General features: G+C 40.7%; 1 protein-coding gene across 2 annotated transcripts in view; it reads left to right on the top strand.

Moving 5' to 3' along the window:
• The first annotated feature begins 1359 nt into the window (after positions 1-1359).
• PPM1L (protein phosphatase, Mg2+/Mn2+ dependent 1L) overlaps positions 1360-26171 on the top strand; it is a 576223-nt gene continuing 551411 nt past the window's right edge. The window contains exon 1 of one of the 2 annotated variants that reach the window (XM_049867572.1): positions 1360-2860. In XM_049867572.1, coding sequence (XP_049723529.1) covers positions 2462-2860 — 399 coding nt within the window. In that variant the 5' untranslated portion in view covers positions 1360-2461. The remainder of the gene's footprint in view (positions 2861-26171) is intronic. The other variant, XM_049867573.1, reaches the window with a different exon arrangement.

Genomic DNA, 26171 nt, shown 5'->3' with positions numbered 1-26171 from the left:
GGAACAGATGACCTACTTTATTCCTAAACCGTTTATTTTCTTTATTCATGAGGTAGAAAATACTGAGAGGTGCAAAGCAGAACAGGAGGCCACATCCTAGATGTAAAAAAATAACACACTTTTAACAGTTCTGCATATTCCTATGTATGTTTATATAGTTAAGATCCTATCATAAAAAAATAAAAAGCATATCTGCCATTTAAATGCTAAAGTTTTATTTATTTTTGCTTATGATGGAAATCTACACCTTTTGTAGAAATTCTGGAAAAGTTGTAGAAAAGAGACAAAAGTCTAAAGCAAAAAATAAAAACTACATATAACTTATTGTAGTTAACCACCATGAACATCTGGGTGTATTTCCTTCTAGTATTTTACTCTTTTTTTCCTTCTTTTACTTAGAAGATAACTGGGATCATATCGAGACAGAAGTGCTTGGGAGACAGACACTCTCTCCACCCCAGCAGACTGGAAGCTGCTGATCAGCATCTTCAAAATAATACAAATTCTTCTTCTTCTTGGAGACGGGTGGTGGTTGTTCTTGTGTGCCATCGGTAGATTCGGACTCATAGCGACCCTTTATGACAGGAAAAAAAAAACAAAAAACAAAAAAAAAACAACCCAAACCCAGTGCCGTCGAGTCGATTCCGACTCAGAGCGACCCGACAGTACAGAGTAAAACTGCCCCACAGAGTTTCCAAGGAGTGCCTGGCGGATTCGAACTGCTGACCCTTTGGTTAGCGCCCATAGCACTTAACCACTAAGCAACCAGGGTTTCCCTATATGACAGAGAAGTTAATACTTTACTTTAAAGCTCATTTATTCAATATTCTGAGCAGATATTGTTCTTTTTTTGTACCGAGTCGGAACCCCTTCAAGGACCACCGACATCTGCTCACATTTCACCAGGTTATTATCCTTGATGACTTCTGGACGCCCGTCGCGATTCACCTCTGCTTATAGAAAAACACTCTTTAGTCGCCCTCCCTGCCCCTGACTTCATCTTCTCCTGCGATGATTGAGGACCGCACTTCCTTGTGGCTCCAGGACCCCTATCCTGCTGCTCTGGAACAAACAACAAAAAACAAAGGAGCGCCCAGTGGGTTCGAACTGCCGGCCTTTTGGATAGCAACCGCAGCTTTTAATCACTATACCACCAGGGTATCCTACTCCTCTCGGCGGAGTTTTTCTTGCCCCGAGTAGGCTGCAATGCCCCAAACCCGCCCTCTACCTCCAGGGAGATCTGGGCAGCGACCACGGCCTCAGAGCACCTACGGAGTCGCCAGCAGCCGCCCGATCCTCTCCGCGCCGCTTTGCGAGCTGGGAGAACTACGTCCCTTCTCGCTTGCCTTATGCCTGGCGAGAGGGGGACCGCACTATCGTGCTGCCTGCCAGAGGTTGGGGACGCTCACGTGCGTCCCTCTCCATCACAGCCAGCACCAGCAGCTCCCGGGAAACAAACGCGAAGACTACCCATGGTCAGTATTCTATTGCCCTGGAAGTCCAAATAAGAGGCAGGAACGAGTATCCGCGCGAACTAGGGAGCGGACACACCCCTGCTCACCCCCTTAGTTCGGCCGAACCGCTCCGGTCTGCAGCGCGCTCCGGCAGTCGCCTATCTTCCGCACCCTTTGACTGCTCCGCGGGAGCGCCTCCCGGACGCGAGGGGCGGGGCGAGCGCGAGCTTGGACGCCTGGAGGGAGCGCGTGAGCGGAGCCGAACGGAGCCGAGTCCAGCCGAGCGGAGTCGGCAGGCGCCGCGGAGAGGCTGGCAGAGCTGGGCCAACAGCCTGCGGCTAAGCGCGGATCGAGCCGCCTAGCCAGGCTCCCCGTACCCCCGTCTCTGCTCAAGCTTCCGCAAAACTTTTATTCTCTGAATGTGTGAAGGACTTGGAGCGCTTCGCCAGCTCAGGGTTCCCCTACAGCGGCGGCCGAGGGGACTTGCATCCCTCGCCCGCCAGCTCTCCCGCCCTGCGCTTCCTCACCTGCTGCTCACTCCCCGGAGCCGTAAGGGGCACCCCTGGAGGGACCGCGCAGGAGCCGCCGCCCCGAACTCTCTCGGCCACCGCAGCTCACCCGCCCGGCCGCAACTTTAACTTGATTGCTCTCGCCAAGTCTGGGTACCCGCGGCAGCTGCTGCTGCCGCGGCTGTTGTCTTAGCCGCCGCCGCCGCCTCACAAAAGGGCGCGGGGAGGGGAGGCGGCGCGGGTGGCGGGTTCGGAGGTCCGTGCGCAGGACGCTGGCCTAGAGCATCAGAGGCGGGTAAACAAAAGGGAAACTGCCTCGGCTCGCAGTGCCCGCTCAGAGCAGCCTGCTCGTCCGCCTCCCGCTCGGCTCCTCACCCCTGTCCCCGGTTCTCGATTGCCGCTCCGCCTCCGTCCCTGCGGGCGGCCCCCGCAGTGTTCTGAGCCCCGGCGAGCCTTCGGGGCGCGCATCGCTTTTGGTTGGGGCTCTAGCGGTAATAAATGATAGAGGATACAATGACTTTGCTGTCTCTGCTGGGTCGCATCATGCGCTACTTCTTGTTAAGACCCGAGACGCTGTTCCTGCTGTGCATCAGCCTGGCGCTATGGAGTTATTTCTTCCACACTGACGAGGTGAAGACCATCGTCAAGTCTAGCCGGGACGCTGTGAAGATGGTGAAGGGCAAGGTGGCGGAGATCATGCAGAACGATCGGCTTGGGGGTCTCGACGTGCTCGAGGCCGAGTTTTCCAAGACCTGGGAGTTCAAGAGCCACAACGTGGCTGTGTACTCCATACAGGGCCGAAGAGACCACATGGAGGATCGCTTTGAAGTCCTTACGGACCTGGCCAACAAGACGCACCCGTCCATTTTCGGAATCTTCGACGGGCACGGGGGCGAGGTAGGACTTCCCCGGGATTTTGTTTCTGTGTGTGTGTGTGTGTGTGTGTGTGTGTGTGTGTGTGTAAACAACAGTATGTCGTGTGCGCGGCGGACTAGGACCTTGGGTGCAAGGGGCGTGGTGGTGACCTGGTGGTGCGCTGGACAAAGTCATTCGTTCCAAATGTAGCTCAAGCTGCCAAAAACACTGCTGTGCCCACATCCCTTGGGCTGAAGGTCCGATTTGGGGGACGGAGAGTCATCCACAGCCTGTTTCGTGCCTCTTAGTTTATGAGGTTCCCAAGGCTAGACCCCAACAAATGACTCTGCTAGTTTTGCGGGGAATTAACTGCGAGAATTAATGGTTTTGGCCTTGGGCTTCAGTGCCCCTGTTCTAGGGTTCGAGGTTGACTTTGGCACAAAGAAGGAAGAAAATATCGTTGATGCCCCATTGGGGAAAAGAGACTAAGTCTGCAGAGCAGTGTGGGGGCTCAGTGAGAGTGAAGGAAGCTGTGACTTGCATCGGCTTCACTTTGGGGAGAAACCTCAGGGACAGAATTGCGTTTCTTCCCAACTCCATCAACTTTGTATAAGTGTAGTATGGCCAGTTGGCAGGAGCGCCTAGCCGCCCGCCTTGTTTTAGCTGAACCGCGGTGCTGGACCCAGGTGCCCCCGGCCTTTGCAGAGGTGGCAGTTCCCGCAGGGGAGGCGGTGCCCAGACCTCACCCCTGTGCCTTGGACCGCGGTGGGAGATCAGACGTCTCCCCGCTCCTCGACTCCTTTGGGGTTCATCTGCGAGCAGGAGAGGGGGCTAGAAGTCGGTTAAAGTCCCTCTCCCACATTTCTGCGGCACACAGGGTGCGCGATGGGGCTTAAGTTTCCTGGAGAATCCGGCGAGGGTTGGCTCTAGTCTGATGGCATTGGCCAAGGCCGATAAGTGTGAAATGTAGCTCGACCTTCCTGCACCAAAGAACACCAGGCCACCCCATCTTTCTTAATTTAGCAGTTTGTAACAGTTTCATTGCTGCATACTTTTGTTTAGGTGGGGGAGCATACTTTCTTGCCTTATCTCACCCCAACCCCCACCCGAGCCCAGTCCTGCACCCCCTTGCTCCTATACAACCTCCCCCGCCCCCCACCATTTGCTGGACCCTTTTGGGTCTCTGGGTGGGCTGTAGGGGATGTCATTCTCTTTCAAGCATTTGCTTGTTTTTTGGGACATTGTTTTGGGTGTACATTGTGAAAGCTTTCAGTTGTTTGTCTTATCTACGTTCTCTTTTTGATATAAAGGCACTCCACCTGCTATTCTGCTAATCTTTCCAAAAGATTTACTGCCTTGGAAAACCAACTTTGCCAGGAATGACAGACTTAGTAGGAAACCTTATTTGGGAGAACTGAAATCAGTTTCTGCTGTTTCCATTCACCTAGCTCCCTTTCGCCCAACCCGCCTTTTCTTTGGTCTTTCAAAATGAAAGTTTCTCATTAGTTTTAATTTTGTCCCCTCTTATGTAGTGTGGGGTTCCCCTCTGTATGGTCACTTGGTAGGGAAGAATGTGAAGTTAATCGAGGGAAGAGATGCTGCATACTTGGGCGAAAACATACCTGAATGACAAGGTTACCGGTGTAATGACTGATTTGTTTTTTTGGCTTGAGTCAGAATGTCTATGGCTTTCATTTTATTTGCCTAGACTGTTGTAAATTGTTCAATAAGCATATATATTTTTATATTAAATTTGTTGTCTGGGGATAATCTTTTTTAATCTTAGCACATTTTATTTTTAATTTAAAGGTGTGGATGTTATATTCATGTTGTGAAGCTTTGAGGTTGTAGTTTTCTGGGTGTGATGTATTGGCTTGTTTTGAGCCTATGTAAGCGAATGGGTAGTTAAAAACAATCTTTAAGTTAATATTCTAAAACCCGAAAGCTGCAGATCCAAATAGGTTTCAAACCAAACCAAACTAGCGACCCTGTAGGACAGAGTAGAACTGCCCCACAGGGTTTCCAAGGACTGCCTGATGGGTTCGAACTGTTGAAAAATTTCCAATAGTGTCTTCCTGTAAATATCGTCTAGAAAAAGAACATAGAGATGATTTTATTTAACTGAAAGTATTTTAGATATACACGGCTTTTCATTACATTTTTTAAAATAAAGGAAATGATGAACATTGGTAGCCAAACCATGAAATGCTTTTCATTGTGCTATATAAATTAAAAAGCCTGCTGTTTGAAAAATAATTAGTATTATCAGTACCCTTAAAAACAGATTAATTGTTCTCTCTGTAACCTCTTACAGGGCACAGCCAGTTCATTCGTTTTAGCTTTGCCTTAGGGCAAGATAAGGGAAGTGCTATAAAAAGAAGTTACTTAGTTGCTTTTTGGAATGCAATAATAACAAATAATTTTAGGTAATTTCTCTCTCATTTTTATAGATCATTAAAAGAAAATCCCACTGCCTAATTCTATTTTTCTGTTGTTTAGCTTCTTCAACATTTGCTGGATGAAGGTGCCACTGTTTGGTTTTGGTACAGATGACAGTTATCTACTTCCAGAAAAGAGGGAGCCTTTTCTGAACATCCTGTTTTTTGTATGTGTACTATCTGTAGAGTGGTACAGAAGATAAGTAAAAGTTTAATTTTATTTCTGATTATTCAGACTAATAAGATAGGCCATTACAAAATAGGGACCATCTATAATCATAGGGCTTTTTAGATTCAGAAGGGACCTGAGCCACCTTGTACATCAGTTTCATTCTATTTTTTAGAGATGCCAATGGCTAGAGAAGTCATGACCTTCCCAAGACTACATGGCTATTTGAGGCCTTGGTTTGGTGATTTTTGTATTAAAACCTTGGACAAATTAGCTTGCATACTTACCTTGATAGATAGCACTCTGGGTGAATGAGACATGACCCCCATTCTCAGAAAGTTTCAGTCTTGTGAGAGATAGACTGTACACCAAAAATTAAGTCATGATGTATTTAGGGTATTATGGGAACGCAGAGGAAGGACATTTCAATCAGACTGGGAGGTGGGAGACCCAGGGGAAGAACCCTTAATGGGATCATTTACTCCATGATTAGAAGCATAAGCTTTGACTTGAGATCTGGGTTTGAATCTCTGCTCTGCCTTATACTAGCTGTGTGACCTCGGGCAAGTTGCTTAGCATCTTTATCTGGGAGTTTCTTTATCTGAAAAATAGGGATAATAGTGTGCATAAGGTGCATCCTCATTGTTGGTATTATCCCTATCTGGAGAAGGACTTAATGGAGAAAAGTACTTGAAAGAAGAAAGCTAGAGAGCTAGAAGTTTGAAATCTAAGAGAGAGACTCTACCTATGGACATCACAGTTTTGATCAGTAGAAAGGTATATGTTGGACAGGGATAATTCATTAGATATCCCCAGAACTTTCTCTTTCTCTTTGTTCTAACTTCTGGTGCATTTCCGATTACTAAATCAGGATCCTAGGTATTCTGGGACTGGGAAAGCAGTGATTAATGAAAAGGATAATCTCTATGATTAATTAATAAATTGGTATTCTGATTTGTACTTTAGCTTCTGATCGGTTGAGTTAGCCTGAGTTACTTCCCTTGAGCTTCTTATTCAACTCTGGAATCTTTGATAAAGATATTTCTCTGGACAGCAGCAAGCTGGCCATGATATTTTCTAGATGATGACATCTTAAAAAGCCTTGTCTTGGTGGTTCTGTAGGTCACCTTCCTCACTTGATGCCCTTAGGCCTTGAAACATTCTAATCACCATACTATGAGTAGATAATTGACTATGTGTATGTCTAAAGCTATGGAAGTGATTGTGTTGCTGTATAACATAAGATTAAAACAACGAAAAGATTAAAAAAAACCCCAAAAGCTCAGATTGTCAGTTGATATGGAAAGATTATATTTTTTAAAGTTTAACAATAATGTTTTATAGGAAAATGGTTGTTTTTGTGCTTATCTGTAATTCACAGGCAAAAGGTGGGTTTTTTAATTTTTGTACTATACCCATTGCCGTCAAGTCGATTCCGACTCATAGCAACCCCATAGGACAGGGTAGAACTGCCCCGTAGGGTTTCCAAGGAGCGGCTGGTGAATTTGAACTACTGACCTTTTGATTAGCAGTCATGGCTCTTAACCATTGTGCCACCAGGACTAGCTGGAAGAAATATTACCAATCTTTTGTGGCAACTTTGCCAATATTCATGGCTGAAACGTGTCTAGAAGAATGGATTGTTATGTGTTATGTATGTTGATTACTGTATTAAAGATCATGTATTTTGACAGTTGACACACAACTTCGCCAATGCTTAAAGCTTAGAGCTCCACATTTTTCTTCACAGAAAAGCTGTTCTTCAAATGCTTGTCAGGAGCTGCGTTCTTGAAGCTCAGTACTTCTCAGAAGCTCAGAAGGAAACTGCTTATGGAGGGTTGTCTGAAGGACATACATACAGTCTAGTTCTTTAGATCCGTGGTTCTTAACTTTTCTTGGGGTATTCTTTTCTTTGGTAGTACAGTATTGTGAAACTACAGACATAGTCCCAGGAAAAATGCACATGCACATCAAATTTTGTTTATAATTTCAAAGATCAGTGGATGCACTGAAGCCTCTGGATCCCAGGCTAGTCTAGACAGAATGAAATTTGTTTCTGATAAATCTGGACCTGCAGGGAACTGTGTACCTGGGCCTCTTCGTTGGCCCTCCTGCCCTCCTCTCCATAATTTGCCTTTATTGCCTTGTGTGTTACCATTTGCCTGTGAGGGTTGTTATGAAGAATAGCCTTTGAAAGCTCTTTGACAAATAAACTGCAAAGATGTTGTTGACACTTTTACTTATTATGTTATATAGTGTCTTCTTTATTAGGACCAAGGGAGAAATAGTTCTCTGATAGCTTTTTGTTTTTACCTTAAGAATGCTGAATCATGCAACTGATTAGGTCACCCAGTGTTTCATTTGGTGTGTGAATCTCACTCACAGGACAGCTTATCTTTCCTACATTCAGTTTTCCTATGTCCCATTTTTCTCTTTTACCTTTTGTATGTGTCATTTTGTCTTGTTCTAGTATATGTATTTATGTAAATGTCATTAGATCTTTTCTGAAATAAGATATAGTTCAGAATAAATAATGAGTGGCACAATGGATGATCTGCTTTTGAGACATTACAGCTGCTGTTAGTAAATATTTGACTCCCACATTACTGATATTCAAGAGGCCTTTGGATTTAGTGTGGACAAAATGCCTGATTGTTTAAGAGAAAATTCAGATTAGTTTAAAATGGTACATTAAGATTTCTGCAAAAAAAAAAAAAGTTTTTTTCTTTTCTTTTTTGTTCTATGAAACCCCTTTCTTGTGCTTAGGAACCTCTTTGTAGGTGAAGGTAGTAATCCTGACTGCTGACCTTGTTGCATCTTCTGAACAGATTGTTTAGAAATTCAGTTTAGTTAAGCCAAAGTTTTATACATAGTCTGTCATATATAGAAAACAAAAAACCCAGTTCATATATAGAGTCATATATAGAGTCATACAGTATTAGGGTCTGTGTGATGCCCAAAGATGAATCTGTGCGTTCTCTGCTCTCAGGGAACATTCCATCTAGTTGGCGAGATGAGCTTTTTAAAAATAGAGCTTCAAGATGCAGTTAGACTACTGGATGAGAGTGCGTTGACCTGACTGAGGGAGCATGGGGGAATCTTGGATAGTTTTGAGGAAGAACAGACATTTTGGTAGTATCGCAGCATTTCAGTGGACAGAGACTGGGTCAAGGAAGGAGGGGAAGATGATATTGCAGATGGGAGAAAAAGGGAAATTTTATAGAGGAAGGAAAATGCAGGTACAATTGGAAAAGGCAGGTAGCCCCATTTGTTTAGAGCAGGCTTTCCCCAACTTCAGTCATATTTTTTTTCCCATATTGGAGTACCTTCTCTATTTTGATATACTTAATATTGTTTTTTGAATTAACTTTTTTTCACTTAACTATACAGCGAAACCTGTGAGAGCCGGAACTCAATGGGACTGCCTTGTTTTTCTGGGTCTCTCAAGTTTTCTGCCTTTGACCGGGTGTAGTCTTAGTAAGTTTCTGTTGCTCGTTTTAGTGGAAAATATTTTAGTTTTCCTTCTCTGACAGGTTTCCACCTTACACAGGTTCAGCTTTTGCAGGTTTTTACTATATTTATTTTAAAAGGAATCTTCATATCAGCACTGTCAGTGGAACAGTAATGAAATGAAATTCTTGGCCTCTACCCTAATAAGAAGCTGTCTCCATTTTGATGGAGCCAGATGATTCTAAAATACTCCTCTTCTAGTCTTTGGTTGCCTCTAGAGTCTCTCTGCTTCCTCCGTTTGCTTCTTATGAACAGAAAGATGGCTTTTAAAATTTAATTGCCAGCCATAATTTGAAGCGATGCAGGTGTTTGCTCCCCTTGCAGATTGGTTTGGAACATCTCTTCCCACTGTGGCTCTTGTGACACATAACGATGTTACGTATAACACACCACCATGGTGAACCCAGTGTTATGGGCACTTCTAGTGTTTGAGCAGCAGTTCCATTCTCATGTCTAATGCAGGTGAGAAAACATTATAGGAATGAACTTGTATCTTTTCTAGTTTATTTTTATAAATAATTAATTCACAAGTTTTGGTTATTGAGCCATTATTGGTTACAAATTATGACATACAGTGGACAAGATATATCTGTGTGCTGGGATCCACAGTTGAGAACTCATTACCTGCGGTTTAGGGAATACACAGGAGAAAAGAGTGAGAAATAGTTGTCAGCACTGATCTTGAAAGCCACGCTGAGGAACCTGGGCTGTGTGCTGTAGACATTTCTGAGCGGTGGAATGGCAAAAGATTTATGCTTTAGTAATGCTGTTCCTCTAACCTATAAAGGATTGATTTGTTCAAGACTAGAAGGGTCAGCTGGGGTGGTAGGGGAAGGGGATGTCAAATGGGAAGCCTAAGCCAAAGCTATAAGGATGAAAGCCAGGGGTGTGGGCCATTTCTGAAAGACAGGTAAAGATGGAGATTCAAGGTGATAAGACTGCTGCCAGGGTTTCCAGTGTGGTATTATCAACTGGAAAGAGGGCAGTTGGGTGGAGGAGCAAATTCAGACAATAGTAAATTTAACTACAGAGTCATTTCCTTTTTCATTTATATTTAGATATTTCTGGGCTTCCTAAAATGTTGGTTGACCAGTTACAAGTCAGCTCTTATAAAACATTGTTTCTTTCATATCTTATCTAAATGGATATATTTTAAAACAATGAAAAAATAAATTATATATCTGATTTGTTCAAATGGAAAGGCATTTATTATTGTTTCACTTTGTTACCAGGAATAATTTAGGTTTTCCAAGATAAGCTTTTCCGAGACTAAAAATTAGGACCATGTCTTCAGTTCTCTTAAATGATTTCATTTCCCTGACAGTGGTTTTAAGATTAAAATATTGCTCATTCAATCTCAGCTGTAAGTGGTCCCTGGGCTTTGTCTAACTGTAATAAAAAAAAAAAAAATTTTTTTTTTTTTAACTGTAATATAGGCCCATAATTCACTAGGGGCTCAGTTTTTAAAAAATAACATTTTTACTTTGAATGTCTAATATTTGAAACATGTGTTTTATTCTTAATTTCTTTTTTTAACTTTTATCATTACAGTAATATATTTTTGTGGTTTAATTATTTTCATAATTCCATCTAATGAATATTAAAATAAATTTGTAACTTTTTTTATGTAAAAATTAAGTGAATTAAAAAATTGGTACAACTACATGATAGGAAATATAGAAAAGAAAAGCAGGCACTGCAAATCTCATTATCCTATCACATATCCACTGTTATGATTTTAGTGTATTACTTGCTGGTCTTTTTTTACCCCCTAACTCCTCATACCCCCTTCCACATCCCCTGGTAACTGCTGATCTTCTTTTGTCTTGATGACTTTTGTCTATTCTGGGTATTTTGTGTAAGTGGGATTATACAATATTTGTTCTTTTATATCTGATTTATTTCACTGAGCATAATGTTTTCAAGGTTTATTCATTTGGTGGCATATATCAGAACTTCACTTCTCTTTCTGGCTAATTGTAAAAACAGCATGGGGAGGTGTCTGACCTCCTCTGATTTCACAGGGGGGAAGGAGAATCAAGATCGAAAGCCCAGAAAAGGGCCACATAAACCAGAGACTCCATCAACCTGAGACCGAAGAAATTGATGGTGCCTGGCTACCATGAATGACTGCCCTGACAGGGAACACAACAGAGAGTCCATGATGGAACAGGAAAACAGTGGGGTGCAGAACTCAAATTCTAGTAAAAAGACCAGACTGCATGGTCTGACTGAGACTGGAGGGACCCCAGAAGACATGGTCCCTGGACTCTTTGTTAGCCCACAACTAAAATCATTCCCAAAGCCAGCTCTTCAGACAAAGATTAGACTGGACTCTGAGACATAAAATGATACTGATGAAGAGTGTGCTTCTTGGCTTAAGTAGATACATGAGACCAAATAGTCGGCTCCTGTCCAGAGGCGAGATGAGAAGGCAGAAGGGGACAGGAGCTGGTTGAATGGACACGGGAAATAACAGGGCAGAGAGGAGGAGTATGCTGTCACATTGTAGGGAGAGCAACTAGGGTCACATAACAATAGGTGTATAAGTTTTTGTATAAGAAACTGACCAGAATTGTAAACTTTCACTTAAAGCACAATAAAAAGAAAGAAAGAAAAAAAACATCCACAGCCCTAGGCTGATTCCTATGAGGCAGGGGTCAGACATGTCTCCTCTCTCCACCACCTTTACCAATTCTGATACCAACCATCCCTCCCACTGAACTGTCTACTTCACTGCCGGGTTCAATAATTCATTGCAATGGCCACACAGAACTCAAAGACAGTACTCAAGATTGTGGGGTTTATTGGGGAAGTAATAGGTTATAATTCAGGCTCAGGAACAATCAAGGATACCGCTCTTCCATCAGGACAGCTGTGCTCACAGGCACCCCTCTTCCTGGTCATAGGCCTCTGCCCAAAGGCACTCAGCTTTCTCTCTCAGTGGACCGGGAAGTCCAGTGTGCTGTCTCCTGCTGCCAGGTCTCTCTAATAATACACCGTTGTGTGTAAATACCACATTTTGTTTATCCATTCATCTGTTGTTAGATTGTTCCTACCTTTTGGCCATTGTGAATAGTGTTGTAGTGAACATTGGTGTATATGTGTCTATTTGAGTTGCTGCTTTCAATTTCTTTGGGAATATACCTAGGAGTGGAATAGCTGGATCTTAACGGTAATTCTGGAGTTCTTGGTTGAAACAAGTGGTTAACAGCTCGGCTGGTAATTGAATGGTTGAATGTTTGAGTCTACCCAAAAGTACCTTGGAAGAAAGATATAGTGATCTGTTTCCAAAAAATCAGCCATTGAAAATCCTGTGGAGCACAGTTCTCCACTTAAACGCATTGGGGTCACCATGAGTCAGAATGACTTGATACAACTGCTTTTTGGTTTTTGTGGAAATTCTATGTTTAGCTTTCTAAAGAACCACCAAACGGTTTTCCATAGTGGCTATACTATTTTACATTCCCACCAGTAATAAATGAGTGTTAGAATTTTTTCATATCCTTGTCAACATTTATTTTACTTTTTTTTTGAAAAACAGCCATCCTAGTGGCTATGAAGTGAAATCTTATTGTGGTTTTGATTTGCATTTCCCTAATGGGGTCGCTATGAGTTGGAATCGACTCGAGGGCACTGGGTTTTTAATGACTAATAATGTTGAGCATTTTGTCATTTGTATATCTTTAAAGAAATGTTTCTTCAAGGCCTTTGCAAATTTTTTATTTGAGTTGTTAGTCTTTTCGTTGTTGAATTTTAAGAGTTCTTTATGTATTTTGGATATTAAACTCTTCAGTTTTGACTCGTAATGACCCTGTGTACAACAGAATGAAACACTGCCCGGTCCTGCACCATCCTCACAGTTGTTATGCTTGAGCCCGTTGTTGCAGCCACTGTGTTGATCCATCTCCTTGAGGGTCTTCCTCTTTTTCTCTGACTCTCTACTTTACCAAGCATGATTTCCTTCTCCAAAGACTGGTCCCTCCTGATACCATGTCCAAAATACGTGGGATGAAATCTAGCAATCCTCGCTTCTAAGGAGCATTCTGGCTATACTTCTTCCAAGACAGATTTGTTCTTTATTCTGGCAGTCCATGGTATATTCAGTATTCTTTGCCAAACCATAATTCAAATGCATCAATTCTTCTTTGGTCTTCCTTATTCATTGTCTGCTTTCGCATGCATATGAGGTGATTGAAAATACCGTGGCTTGTGTCAGGCGTATCTTATTCCTTAAAGTGACATCTTTGTTTTTTAACACTTTAAAGAGGTCTTTTGCAGCAGATTTGCCCAGTGCAATGTATCCTTTGATTTCTTGCCTGCTGTTTTCATGGGTGTTGGTTGTGAATCCAAATAAAATGAAATCCTTGACAACTTCAGTTGTTTCTCTGTTTATCGTGATGTTCCTTATTGGTCCACTTGTGAGAATTTTTGTTTTCTTTATGTTGAGGTGTAATCCGTACTGAAGGGTGTAGTCTTTGATCTTCATCAGTAAGTGCTTCAAGTCCTCTTGGCTTCAGCAACGCAGGTTGTTAGTGAGTCTTCCTCCAATCCTTATGCCCTGTTCTTCTTCATATAGTGTAGCTTCTTGGATTATTTGCTCAACATAGAGATTGAATAAGTATAGTGAAAGATACAACCCTTATGCACATGTTTCCTGACTTTAAGCCACACAGTGTCCCCTTGTTCTGTTCAAATAACTGCCTCTTGGTCTAAGTACAGGTTCCTCTTGAGCACAATTTAGTGTTCTGGAATTCCCATCCTTCAAAATGTTATCCATAATTTGTTATGATCCATACAGTCTAATGCCTTTGCATAGTCAGTAAAACACAGCTAAACATCTTTCTGATATTCTCTGCTTTGAGCCAGGACCCATCAGATATCAGCAGTGATATTCCTGGTTGTATGTCCTCTTCTGAATCTGGCTTGAATTTCTGGCAGTTCCTTGTTGATGCACTGCTGCAACTGCTTTTGAATGATCTTCAGCAAAATTTTACTTGTGTGTGATATTAATGATGCTGTCCTTTAATTTCCGCATTCTGTTGGATCACCTTTCTTTGGAATAGGCATAAATATGGTTCTCTTCCAGTTTGTTGATCAGGTAGCTGTCTTCCATATATGGTTTCCAAATATTTTCTCTTATTCTGTAGGCTGTCTTTTCACTTTCCTGATAATGTCTCCTGATACACAAAAGTTTTTAATTTTGGTGAAGTTCAGTTTATTTTTTCTGTTGTTACTCATGCTTTTGGTGTTTGTTATGGTTTGAATTGTGTCCTCCGAAAATGTGTGTCAATTTGGCTAGGCCATGATTCCCAGTATTGTGTGACTGTCCACCATTTCATGATCTGATGTGATTATTATATGTGTTGTAATCCTAACAGGTGTGATGTTAATGAGGCAGGATTAGTGGCAGTAATGTTAATGAAGCAGGACTCAGTCTATAGGATTAAGCTGTATTTTGAATCAATCTCTTGAGATATAAAAGAGAGAAGCCAGCAGAGAGGAGAGGGACCTCATGCTGCCAAGAAAGATGCACTGGGAGCAGAGTGTGTCCTTTGGACCTGGGATCCCTGTGCTGAGAAGGAACTAGACCAGGGGAAGATTGATGATGAGGACCTTCCCCTAGAACCAGTAGACAGAGAAAGCCTTCCTGGGGAGCGGGTGCCCTGAATTCAGATTTCTAGCCTCCTAGACTGTGAGGGATTTTGTTTGTTTAAGCCATCCACTTTGGTATTTCTGTTATAGCATTAGATAACTAAGATAGTGTCATATCTAAGAATACATTGCCTGAAGTTGTGTCCCTGTTTTCTTCTAAGAATTCTTTGGTTTTAGCCCTTATATTTAGGTCGTTGATCCATTTTGAATTCATTTTTGTATATGGTGTGAGGTATGGCTTCAGCTTCATTCTTTTGCATGTGGAGACCCTGTTGTCCTAGTGTCGTTTGTTAAAGACACTATTTTTTCCCCCAGTGAATGGATGGACTTGACACCTTTGTCAAAAATCATTTGGCCATGGATGTATAGGTTTATTTCTGGATTCTCAACTCTGTTCCATTGGTCTATATGTTTATCCTTACACTGTGCAACCAGGGATATCATTGCTGATATCAGATGGATCCTTGCTAAAAGGAGAAAATACCAGAAATATTTTTACCTGTGTTTTATTGACTATGCAAATGCACATGTTTTTTAATATGCCTTTTAAATGTGATTTTACATAGTTAAAACAATGTACATATAGTTTATCTTAGTTTTTTTCCACTTTGTATAAGCCTGTAAACACACTGTTAATTTGCTCCAAAATTCTTTATTATATGTTCAATATTTCTAAAATGCTTAGTGATGAAATAATATTTTACTGAAAAGATACCTGATAAATTACTCAACTGCTTCCTTATTGATGAACATTTAGGTTTCTTTAACTTTTTACCATTGTAAATAACATTGCAATATTTCTGTGCTTCTCCTGGGTTTTGGATTATTTTTGAAGGGGAAATAAACTACCGTTATTGGTAATAATAATAATAATGGCTGACATTTACCGAGTGTGTACAATATGCTAGGCAGTGTTCTAAATACTTTATATATACTGTCTAATCTTAATTTTTATAGCAGTTGATCGGGTAGATCCTATGTTATTCCCATTTTAAGGATCTAGAAATTCAGGCACAGAGAGGTTAAGTAATTTGCCCAAGGTCTTGTGAGGCTCATAGGTGGTAAAACTAGGATTTGAATCTGGAATTCAGTCGTAGATCTACCTATCTCCAAAGCCTGTGCTATCAGTTTCAAGTTGCGGCTCTACAAATCCCATAAACAGGGGCAAAAAAGTGCATTGTTAAGTGGTCATGGCCTGGTGTTCTTGTGTTGCTCAGTAGGACTTTCGGTTTCTTGTGTGGGTCTCTGACTGTTGTGTCCCTGTGACATGTGATGTTGTCCTTGAAAACCCTATGCTGGAAACATTGGTAGGTGGATCTTATAATTATCTGAGAAAGTCTTACAGTTAAAAAAAAAAATTGCAAGTGGTCACCCAAGGGACAACAGTTGGTCTCTATTTGCCTGGAGCAACAGAGGAAGAAGGAGGTTCAGGAATAGGAGGAATGGACTGTGTGGCTAATTGCCTCTGAACAAACTGCCTCCTTTGGTAGGAGACCAGAACTGGATGGTGCCCAGCTACCATTACTGAACATTATGAGTAATGACGCCATAGAAGGACCCTGATCAAAAGGGGGAAAGTGAAGAGTAGAATTTCAAATTTTCATGGACATCAGACTTTCTGGAGCTATGGAGGCTAAACTCGTCATACTACTGAGATAATCTTTAAACCTTAAACCAGAAATATCCCCTGAAGTCTTCTTAAAACCAAATTATAGCTTAGCTTGATTAGTTAGAAAAGTCTGCCTTGAGAATTACGCTCTTTTAGGAATTATCTATATGGCATCAAATTGACAGCTGTAACTTGAAAGGTTAGATAAGAACCTTAGCGGACAGTGAGTTTATGTTAATGAGGAAGGAACAACTCAGAAAAGGAGGGTGAGAAAAATGTAATCAGTGTCACTGAATTGTACATGTAGAAATTGTTGAATTTGTGTATGTTTTGCTGTATATATTCTCAACAACAACAACAAAAAACTCACATTGAAACAAATGTTTTCATCCACTCCTCCACGCGCCGCTTCTTTGTTGGCAGAATCTCTGTGCCGGTGCATTGACTGTCTAATATTTTTGCCTTTTGGGTCAACGGAAGTCTTGCATCAGAAGTTGTAATGGTGTTAACATAGCCAGTCGCAATATACAAAGATGATTTATAATGTTTTATTTTACTTTAAGGAAAGAAAGGCTTGATATTAGGGGAGGTGTATAGGGTTGTATATGTGTTTGCATAATTTCTGTTTATCCTGATGCACTAATAGTTTTCTTTTGAGGGCGGACATAATTTTCTAATATGTAAATAACTGTAGTTTTAAGAAGCAGAATATTTTAAAATTTATTTATAATACTTTGTTGATAGGTTTTGTCCGAATAGACGCTACTCCGTGTTTCCATTCCAGAAGGCTACTTTACACATTATTGTCTGAGGCATCCTTAACTGATGCCCAAGCTCTGGCGAGGGTTAGTTATAATGTTTTTAATATAAACCTTCAAAGGCAAAATTTAAATAAGCAAAGGAAGACGTTACTTTTCGTTTTGTAGTTAGCGGAACTATGTTGTTGTTAGATGCTGTTGACTCAATTTTAACTCATAGCAAGCCCATGTGACACAGTAGACCTGCCCCATAGGGTTTCCTAGGCTGTAATCTTTACAGGAGCAGATTGCCAGGTCTTTCTACTGTGGTGCTGCTGGGTGAGTTCGAACTGCCAACCTTTCAGTTAGTAGCCAAGTAGTTAACTGTTGTGCCACCAGGGCTCCTTAATGGAACTGTAGTACCTTTTGTAATTTTTAAAATTGGTATAGGCCCTCCCTTGAAAAGTATAAAGTATTTTTAGTAAACATTCATGTAGACAAAAATCATGTATACTGATAAACTGATGTCTCTGTTTTTCTCTTTACTGAGAATAGGGTCCAACTTAATGGAACCAACCTTAGTTGCCTTTCAATTTCCTAAAATAAGGGAGGGCTAGTAATTGAGTAATCTCATAGGGTCACTATGAGTCAGAATCTGCTCGATGGCAGCGGATTTTTCGTAACTGACTAGTTGTTAAGAATGAGACTTTCCCTCCATTCCTAGACAATAAAGGAGTTTCTGTCAGCTATGGCACAGGGCTACCGTGTACAATCATGCAAGATATACACTGTACAGTGATACCAGGTAGAGAGGTACTTTTTTCTAATTAATACAAAAGAAATGTAAGCTCCCCAAGCCAGACATCTGTGGGTCAGCTGTCACTTGGAGAGAATGTCTTTTTCCAATTTGTACAAAAGTGAAAGGTGCCATAGCAGTATGGAGTGTTTTTTGAGACACACAGTTTTTACCATACCATCCATCATTATTGCCCTCCTTTTCCCGCACCTAACTGTGTGAGCAGTTGACAGATGATCTAAGTACGTGTCTTATTTGCTAAACCAAAGACCAGTTATCCATTGCACATCATGCTAGCAAACCTTGTGACTTCCCTCAAGAAATGAACACTTAATTTGCATTTACTTTTCAACATTAATATCCCAGGTTTTCGTCATTGTAATTGTGAGTAGGGTTTTAATGCCCTGTAGCAGTAAATCTTAAATATTTCTAATTGTATTTTTAATAGGACAGTACATACTCAGCACTACTCTTGAACAGTAAAGTTTGTAACATAAAAGTTCCATGTTTTTAAAAAAAATATTTCCTTAGTTATAGAATTGCCATAGGGCAGAAGCTGATATATTCTGATAAGTGTATATTATTAAAAAAAATCTAACAAGTGCTATCTTTTCTATTTTTAATTAAGTAAATTAACTTTCAGTTAAATTAGTCACTGAACATTTTCTAGACAAATATGTCTGTTACTGTCAGGATTTTATGGAAATTGAGACAGTAGAACCTTTGATCATACTGTTTACCTTTTTGTCCCCTAGAATAATGAAGTGAGTTTGCTATGACAACAGGTTTAAATAGGTACATAATAAATATGACTGTCCCATGTTTGGGATTAAAAAGTTTTACTTCTCTTTTATTTTAATACGTAGATGCCTTTCTAAATTTGGAAAGAAGATATGTTTTCCTTTTAGATATGACTGGCAGAGATCTTGAATTGTCATATAGTTGAAATGTAGTCCCTAAGGCTTCACAGCTACATGAATAATGTGTTTTTAAAGACTTTCATCAAGGAGATTCCACACTGTCTCTGGAGAACCTTTTCTGTATAATCCTTTCTCTCAGGAAATTCATCTTCACACATGAACTAAATTCCTTGATTTAAGCCTATTTCTCTTAGCCTGGCCCCAATAGAGAGAGATAAATTAGGATTTGGTTGTTGCCATTTTTAGGTCAGTGAGATTACTGTAACTATAACATCCCCCCATATTAAATAAGTACATCAAATTTGTAGGAGACATAGCCATCTCAAAAAAAGGAGATGAAAGGTAATTTCTACCAAAGACAATAGTTTCTGGGTGGTCAGTAATAGCTCTTCTTTGAAAAAGATAGTTTGGCAATGTTCTCTTCTGTTTTTACAGATTGGTTGGTTTTGTCTTTTATGTCCATTGTCAGAAGCCTAAGTGGACGAAGTTCTAACTGGACATCTAGATGGTGCATTATTTGTAAGTTTTTGGTTGCAAGAGACAGAAGTTTTTTTTTTTTTTTTTAATCCCATGTAACAAAAGGCCTAGAGGTGGGTGTTTTCAGGGTTGCCTGATTGAGCAGCTCAGTGACTTGAAGGCTCTGGTTAGTGTCTCAGAGATTGCATAATACCTTATGGATGCAAGATGTAAGACATAGGACAGCTGCAATCATCTTTGCATAACTATATTCAGAGACACAAAAAAGGAACTATTCCTTTTTTAAGTCTGAGGAAAACTTACCTAAAAGCAATCTCTCACATCTCCTAGGCTATCGTTGTTTCCCATGTCCAGCCTGAACGAATGACTTGACCATGGGAATATGATCACCATGATTAACTCCGGCCCATGATAATGTAACCGCCATCCCCCCCTCCCCCCGCAGCTTTTCCCTGTATCTGGGGAGGAGTCCAGTTTCCTCTGGAACACTTGACAGTCTAGGAAGTTGAACAAGACTAGAGTTTTGTTAGTTAGGAGGAAGGGGAAGTGGGAATGGTTGTTGGATGGGCCACACAAGTGACAAAGGGAATCAGAGAAGGTAGCCAGGGAGCATTCCTAGTTCCGCACTTTAGTAGCCTCATCAGAGAATGTTGCTGTAAGGTGTATGACCCTGACATGGGAGAAAGTCAGCTTAGAGGACTTTAGAAAAAGGTAAATATTCTTATTTTCGGATGGTTTTGCCTGGGAGCTGAGGTGTATATTTGATGTTTTAGGGCCCCAACAAGTCTTAAGAAACTGTTGGTGAATAGTTTTCTAACTCAGGGCTCTTCTCTTTTCTGGGAAAAGTAACAACGGGGAGCCTGAGTGTTTGTGAGAGCAGCAAGGTGGTTTTTTTTGCCTAGCATATTTAGAATTTAGTGTGTTTAGTGTAGTAAATTCAACTGATGAATGTAGAAATATCATAACAGTTCTTTTTTTTTTTTTCTATCTCCTGTGTTTAGGTAATGCATTTATTGGTCAAGTTCAGTAGAATTCTCATCCCTTGATTATTAGATATTATGATGTCGTACTGAGTTGTTTCTGACAGAACAAAACACTGGCTGGTCCTGCGCCATCCTCACAGTCATTGCTGTGCTTGAGCCCATTGTTGCAGCCACTGTGTTGATCATCTCATTGAGGGTCTTCCTCTCTTTCGCTGACCCTCTACTGAGCGTGATGCCCTTCTCCAAGGACTGGTCCCTCCTGATAACATGTCCAAAGTACGTCGCCACCCTCGCTTCTAAGGAGCATTGTGGCTATACTTCTGAGGTGTATTGACCCTAAGAGATTTGTTCTTTCTTCTGGCAGTCCATGGTATAGTCAGTATTCTTTGCCAGTATCATAATTCAAATGCATCAATTCTTCTTCTGTCTTCCCTTATTCATTGTCCACCTTTCACATGCATATTAGGCAATTGAAAATACCATGGCATGGGACAAGAGCATCCTAGTGCTCAAAGTGACATCTTTGCTTTTTAGGAAGTTAAAGAAGTTAAAAAAATTAAAGAAGTTTTTGCAGAGAATTTGCCCAATGCAGTGTGTCATTTGATTTTCTTGACTGCCGGTCCATGAGTGTTGGTTGTGGATCCAAGTAAAATGAAACCCTTGACAACTTCAGTCTTTTCTCTGTTTGTTGTGATACTGCTTATTGGTCCAGTTGTAAGGATTTTTGTTTTCTTTATTTTGAGATGTAATCCATACTGAAGGGTGTAGTCTTTGATCTTCATCAGTTAGTGCTTCAAGTTCTCTTTGCTTTCCAAAATCAAGGTTGCATCATCTGCATATCACAGGTTGTTAATGAGTCTTCCTCCAATCCTGATGTCCTGTTCTTCTTCATATATTTCAGTTTCTTGGATCATTTGCTCAGCATACTGATTGAGTATGGTGCAAGGATACAACGCTGACCACACCTTTCCTAATTTTAAACCACGCACTATCCCCTTGTTCTATTCAAATGACTGCTTCTTGGTCTATGTACAGGTTCCTCGTGAGCACAGTTGAGGGTTCTGAAATTCCTGTTCTTCACAATGTTATCCATAATTTGTTATGATCCACACAGTTGAATGCCTTTGCATAGTCAATAAAACACAGGTAAACTCTTTTTGGTATTCTCTGCTTTCAGCGAGGATCCATTTGACATTAGCAATGATATCCCTAGTTCACATCCTTTTCTGAATCTGGCTTGAATTTGTGGTAGTGCCCTGTTGATGTAGTGCTGCCACTTTTGAATGATCTTCAGCAAAATTTTACTTACATGTAATATTAATGATATTGTTCGATAATTTCTGCATTCTGTTGGATACCCTTTTTTTGAAATGGGGACAAATATGGATCTCTTCCGATTGTTTGGCCAAGTAACTGTCTTCCAAGTTTCGTGGCACAGATGAGTGAGCAAACCCAGTGCTGCATCTGTTTATTGAAACATCTCAGTTGGTATTCAATCACTTCCTGAAGCCTTGTTTATTGACAGTGCATTCAGTGCAGCTTAGACTTCTTCCTTCAATACCATCGATTCTCGATTGTATGCTGTCTTCTGAAATGGTTGAACAACAACCAATTCTTATGGTACAGTGACACTGTGTATTCCTTCCATCTTCTTTTGATGATTCCTGCATCATTCAGTATTTTGCCCATAGAATCCTTCAGTATTGCAACTGGAGGCTTGAATTTTTTCTTCAGTTCTTTCAGCTTGAGAAATGCCAAGCATGTTCTTCCTTTTTGGTTTTCTATCTCCAGGTCTTTGCACATTTCATCATAATACTTTACTTTGTCTTCTCAAGCCACTGTTTGAAATATTCTGTTCAGCTCTTTTACTTCATCATTTCTTCCATTCACTTTAGCTACTTTAGATTCAGGAACAAGTTTCAGAGTCTATTCTGACATCTCTTTTGATATTTTCTTTCTTCCCTGTCTTTTCAATGACCTTTTTCTTTCTTTACGTATGATATGCTTGATGTCAGCCCACGACTTGACTGGTCTTCGGTCATTAGTGTTCAGTGTCTCAGATATATTCTTGAGATGGTCTCTCAGTTCAGGTAAGATATACAAAGTTGTACTTTGGCTCTCATGGACTGTTTTGATTTTCTTCAGTTTCAGCTTGAACATGCATATGAGCAATTGATGGTATGTTCTGCAGTTGGCCCCTGGCCTTGTCCTGACTGATGATGTTGAACTTCACCATCATTTCTTTTCACAGATGTTTTAGTTTTTTTAGTTTAGGTAGGTGGTGTGTTTCCAGAAGTTTGTCCGTTTCCTCTAGGTTTTCAAATTTGGAGTATAGTTTTTCATAACACTCTGTTATGATCCTTTTTATTTCAGTTGGGTCTGTTGTAATGTCCCCCATTTCATTTCTTATTTTGGTTATTTGCATCCTCTCCTGTTTTTCTTTTATCAATTTGGCCAGTGTTTTGTCAATTTTGTCGGTCATTTCAAAGAGACAACTTTTGGTTTTGTTAATTCTTTCTATTGTTTTTCTGTTCTCTATTTCATTTATTTCTGCTCTGATCTTTATTATTTCTTCTGGTTGGCATGGGCTTCTTTTGCCGCTCTCTTTCTGTTTGTTCAAGTCGTGTTGCTAATGTTTTGATTTTGTTTCTTTCTTCTTTTTTGATGTATTTATTGCTATAAACTGACCTCTGAGCACTGCCTTCACTGTGTCCCAAAGGTTTTGGTATCATGTGTTTTCATTCTCATTTGATTCTAGGAATTTTTTTATTCCATCTCGAATTTCTTCTATTCCCAGTGGTTTTTAAGCAGGGTGTTATTCAGTTTCCATGTAATTGATTTTTTTTTCCTTACTCTTCCTGTTGTTAATTTCTACTTTGATGGCATTGTGGTCAGAGAGAAGATACTTATTATTATTTCAGTGTTTTGGATTTTGTTGAGGGTTGCTCAGTGTCCTAAGATGTGGTCTGTTCTGAAGAATGTTCCATGTGCATTAGAAGAGAATGTCTACTTTGCAGATGTTAGGCGAAGTGTTCTATGTATGTCTATGAGGTCAAGTTGGGTGATTGTGCCCTTTAGCTCTTCTGTATCTTTGCTGAGTTTCTTTCTAGATGTTCTGTTCTTTACCAAGAGTGGCATGTTGAAGTCTTCTGGTATTATTGTGGAACTGTCAGTTTCTGTTTTCAGTGCTGTTAGAGTTTGTTTTATGTATTTTAGAGCCCTGTCATTGGGTGCATAGATATTTATTACGGTGATGTCTTCATGATGGATTGTTCCTTTAATCATTATATAGTGCCCTTCTTTGTCTTTTATGGTGAATTTTGTTTTAAAGTCTATTTTATCTGAAATCAGTATTGCCACTTCTCCTCTTTTTTGGTAGTTATTTGCTTGATACATTTTTTTCCATCCTTTGATTTTTAATAAATTTACATCTTTGTTTCTAAGGTGTGACATATGCACACCCATGTTCGTTACAGCATTATTCACAATAGCAAAAAGATGGAAACAACCTAAGTACTATCAACAGATGAATGGATGAACAAGCTATGGTACACACACACAATGGATTATTATGCAACAATACAGAACAATGATGAATCTGCGAAACATCTTACAACATGGATGACTCTGAAGGGCATTATGCTGAGTGAAATAAGGCAATCACAAAAGGACAAACAATGTATGAGACCACTATTATAAAAATTCATGAAAAGGTTTATATACAGAAAGAAACAATCTTTGATGGTTACGAGGAGAGGAGGGGTAGGGAGGGAAAAGGACTAATTAGACAACGGGTAAGTGTTAACTTTGGGGAAGGGTAAGACGGTACATGATACTGGGGCGGCCAGCACAACTTGACTAAGGCAAAGTCACAGAAGATTCATAGAAACATCCAAACTCCCTGGGCCCCTGAGTTACTGGGCTGAGGGCTAGGGACCATGGTCTTGGAGAATAACATAGTTTATAAGGAAAATGTTCTACCTCCAACTTTGTTGAGTAGTGTTTGGGGTCTTAAAAGCTTGTAAGTGGCCACCTATGATATGTCTATTGACCCCACCCCCTCTGGAGCAGGGGAGAATGAAGAAAACCAAAGACACAAGAGAAAACTTAGTCCAAGGGACTCATGGACCACAACTACCATGGCCTCCACCAGACTGAGTCCAGCACAACTAGATAGTGAGCGGCTACCACTGACTGCTCTGACAGGGATCACAATAAAGGACCCCAGACAGAGCTGTAGAAAAACGTAGAACAAAATTCAAACACACATTAAAAAAAGACCAGACTTACTGATCTGATGGACATTGGAGAAACCCCGAAGAGTATGGCCAACAGACACCCTTTTAACTCAGTACTGCAGTCACTCCTGAGATTCGCCCTTTAGCCAAAGATTAGACAGGCCAATAAAACAAACAATAATAAGCGTAGCTCAACCATGTATACGAGGCTAAATGGGCACACCAGCCCATGGGCGAGAACAAGTAGGCAGGAAGGGATAGGAAAGCCAGACAAATGGAAATGGGGAACCCAAGGTCGAGAAGGGGAGAGTGTTGACATGTTGCGGGGTTGGCAACCAATGTCACAAAACAGTATGTGTATTAATTGTTTAATGAGAAACTAATTTGCTCTGTAAACCTTCACCTAAAGAACAATAAAAAAAGGGGGGGAGGTCCTGGTGATTTACTTCTGAATAATCAGCCATTGAGAACTCTATGGAATACAGCCCTACTCTGACACACATGGAGTCACTATGAGTCAGAGTTGACTCAAGAGCAACTGGTTTTTTTAAGCACCTGGAACAGGGTTGAGCAAAACATAAAGACTTAGAGATACAACACTAAAGGAATTTGAACTCTGATCGAAGAGGAAACCAAAACCAAAAAAAAAACTAAACCTATTGCTGTCGAGTCAGTTCCGACTCACAGAGATCCTATAGGACAGAGCAGAACTGCCCCATAGGGTTTTCAAGGAGCACTAGTGGATTCGAACTGCCCACCTTTTGGTTAGCAGCTCTAGGTTTTAACCACTACAGCACCAGAGCTTCTTAAAGAGGAAAAGTACCTTTAAAAATGAACAAAAACACAAAATGCTTTATTGTCAGTAAAAGGCCATAAGTTCAAAGGAGGGAATTATTATGCAAAGTTGGCATGACTGAGAAAGAGGTGGAAATTGAGGGAAGCCTTGAAATAAGGACAGTACACATCTGTGGGGAAGAAGAATAAGTCTCTCAGGCAGAATGGGGTAGAGTTAACAAAGATGCAGCAGTGGGCATGTGTTTCCATTGGGTATTCAGGGAATAATGAAGAGACCAATTTGCTGCAGTTCAGAGTTTTGTGTAGGGGTGCAACAGAAGATAAGACTGAGTGAGGCAAAGTAGTCCAGGATGTTATTATGAGAATTCAACAATCAAATGTCCAGAGAAATAAATTACAGTTGCTGGAAATCACAGAAGATTTCTGAACAAGAAACAACGTACAACCCAGGAAGTGCAGAAGGCTGACCTATCAGAGACATCACTGAATGGACTGAAGAGGAGAGAGAACAGAGACTAAGGGAACAGTTAGGAAGCCACTGTCACAATCCTAGCATGAAGTGATAAAAGCATGAATTAGTACAGAGATGGTGTGACTAGAAAGGCAGCAAGAGGATGGGAGGCATTACAGAAACTCTTACAGACTTGAATGAAGAGGAAGGAAACAAAAGATGACATGGTAGTATCAAGAGCGGGAAATTGAAAGAATGACAACACCATGAGAGGAAGAAACAAATCTGGATAGGAAATTAATCTGGGGAGAAATGAGGCAAATTTGGTTTCAGACAGGTTGTTACTGAGGCGAAAGGTAGAAAACTTAAATCAGCACGTAAAGACACAGCTAAAACGAAGGTCTGGGCTCTAGGTGGGAAGAAAGGATGGTCAACTCCGTGGATGCTGCAGAGATTCTGACACAAAGATACAAAATGGGACCAGCACACTGAGCACAACCTTCCCTGAAACTTGATTCTGTGAAGGAAGCAAAGCCCTGAAGGAAGTCAGAGAAGGAGCAAAAGAAAATAAGTGG

This window comes from Elephas maximus, chromosome 23 (genome assembly GCF_024166365.1).
Source record: "Elephas maximus indicus isolate mEleMax1 chromosome 23, mEleMax1 primary haplotype, whole genome shotgun sequence".
Taxonomy (NCBI): Eukaryota; Metazoa; Chordata; class Mammalia; order Proboscidea; family Elephantidae; genus Elephas; species Elephas maximus.
The sequence above is the reverse complement of the archived record's forward strand: the minus strand, read 5'-3'. Positions and strand labels throughout refer to the sequence as shown.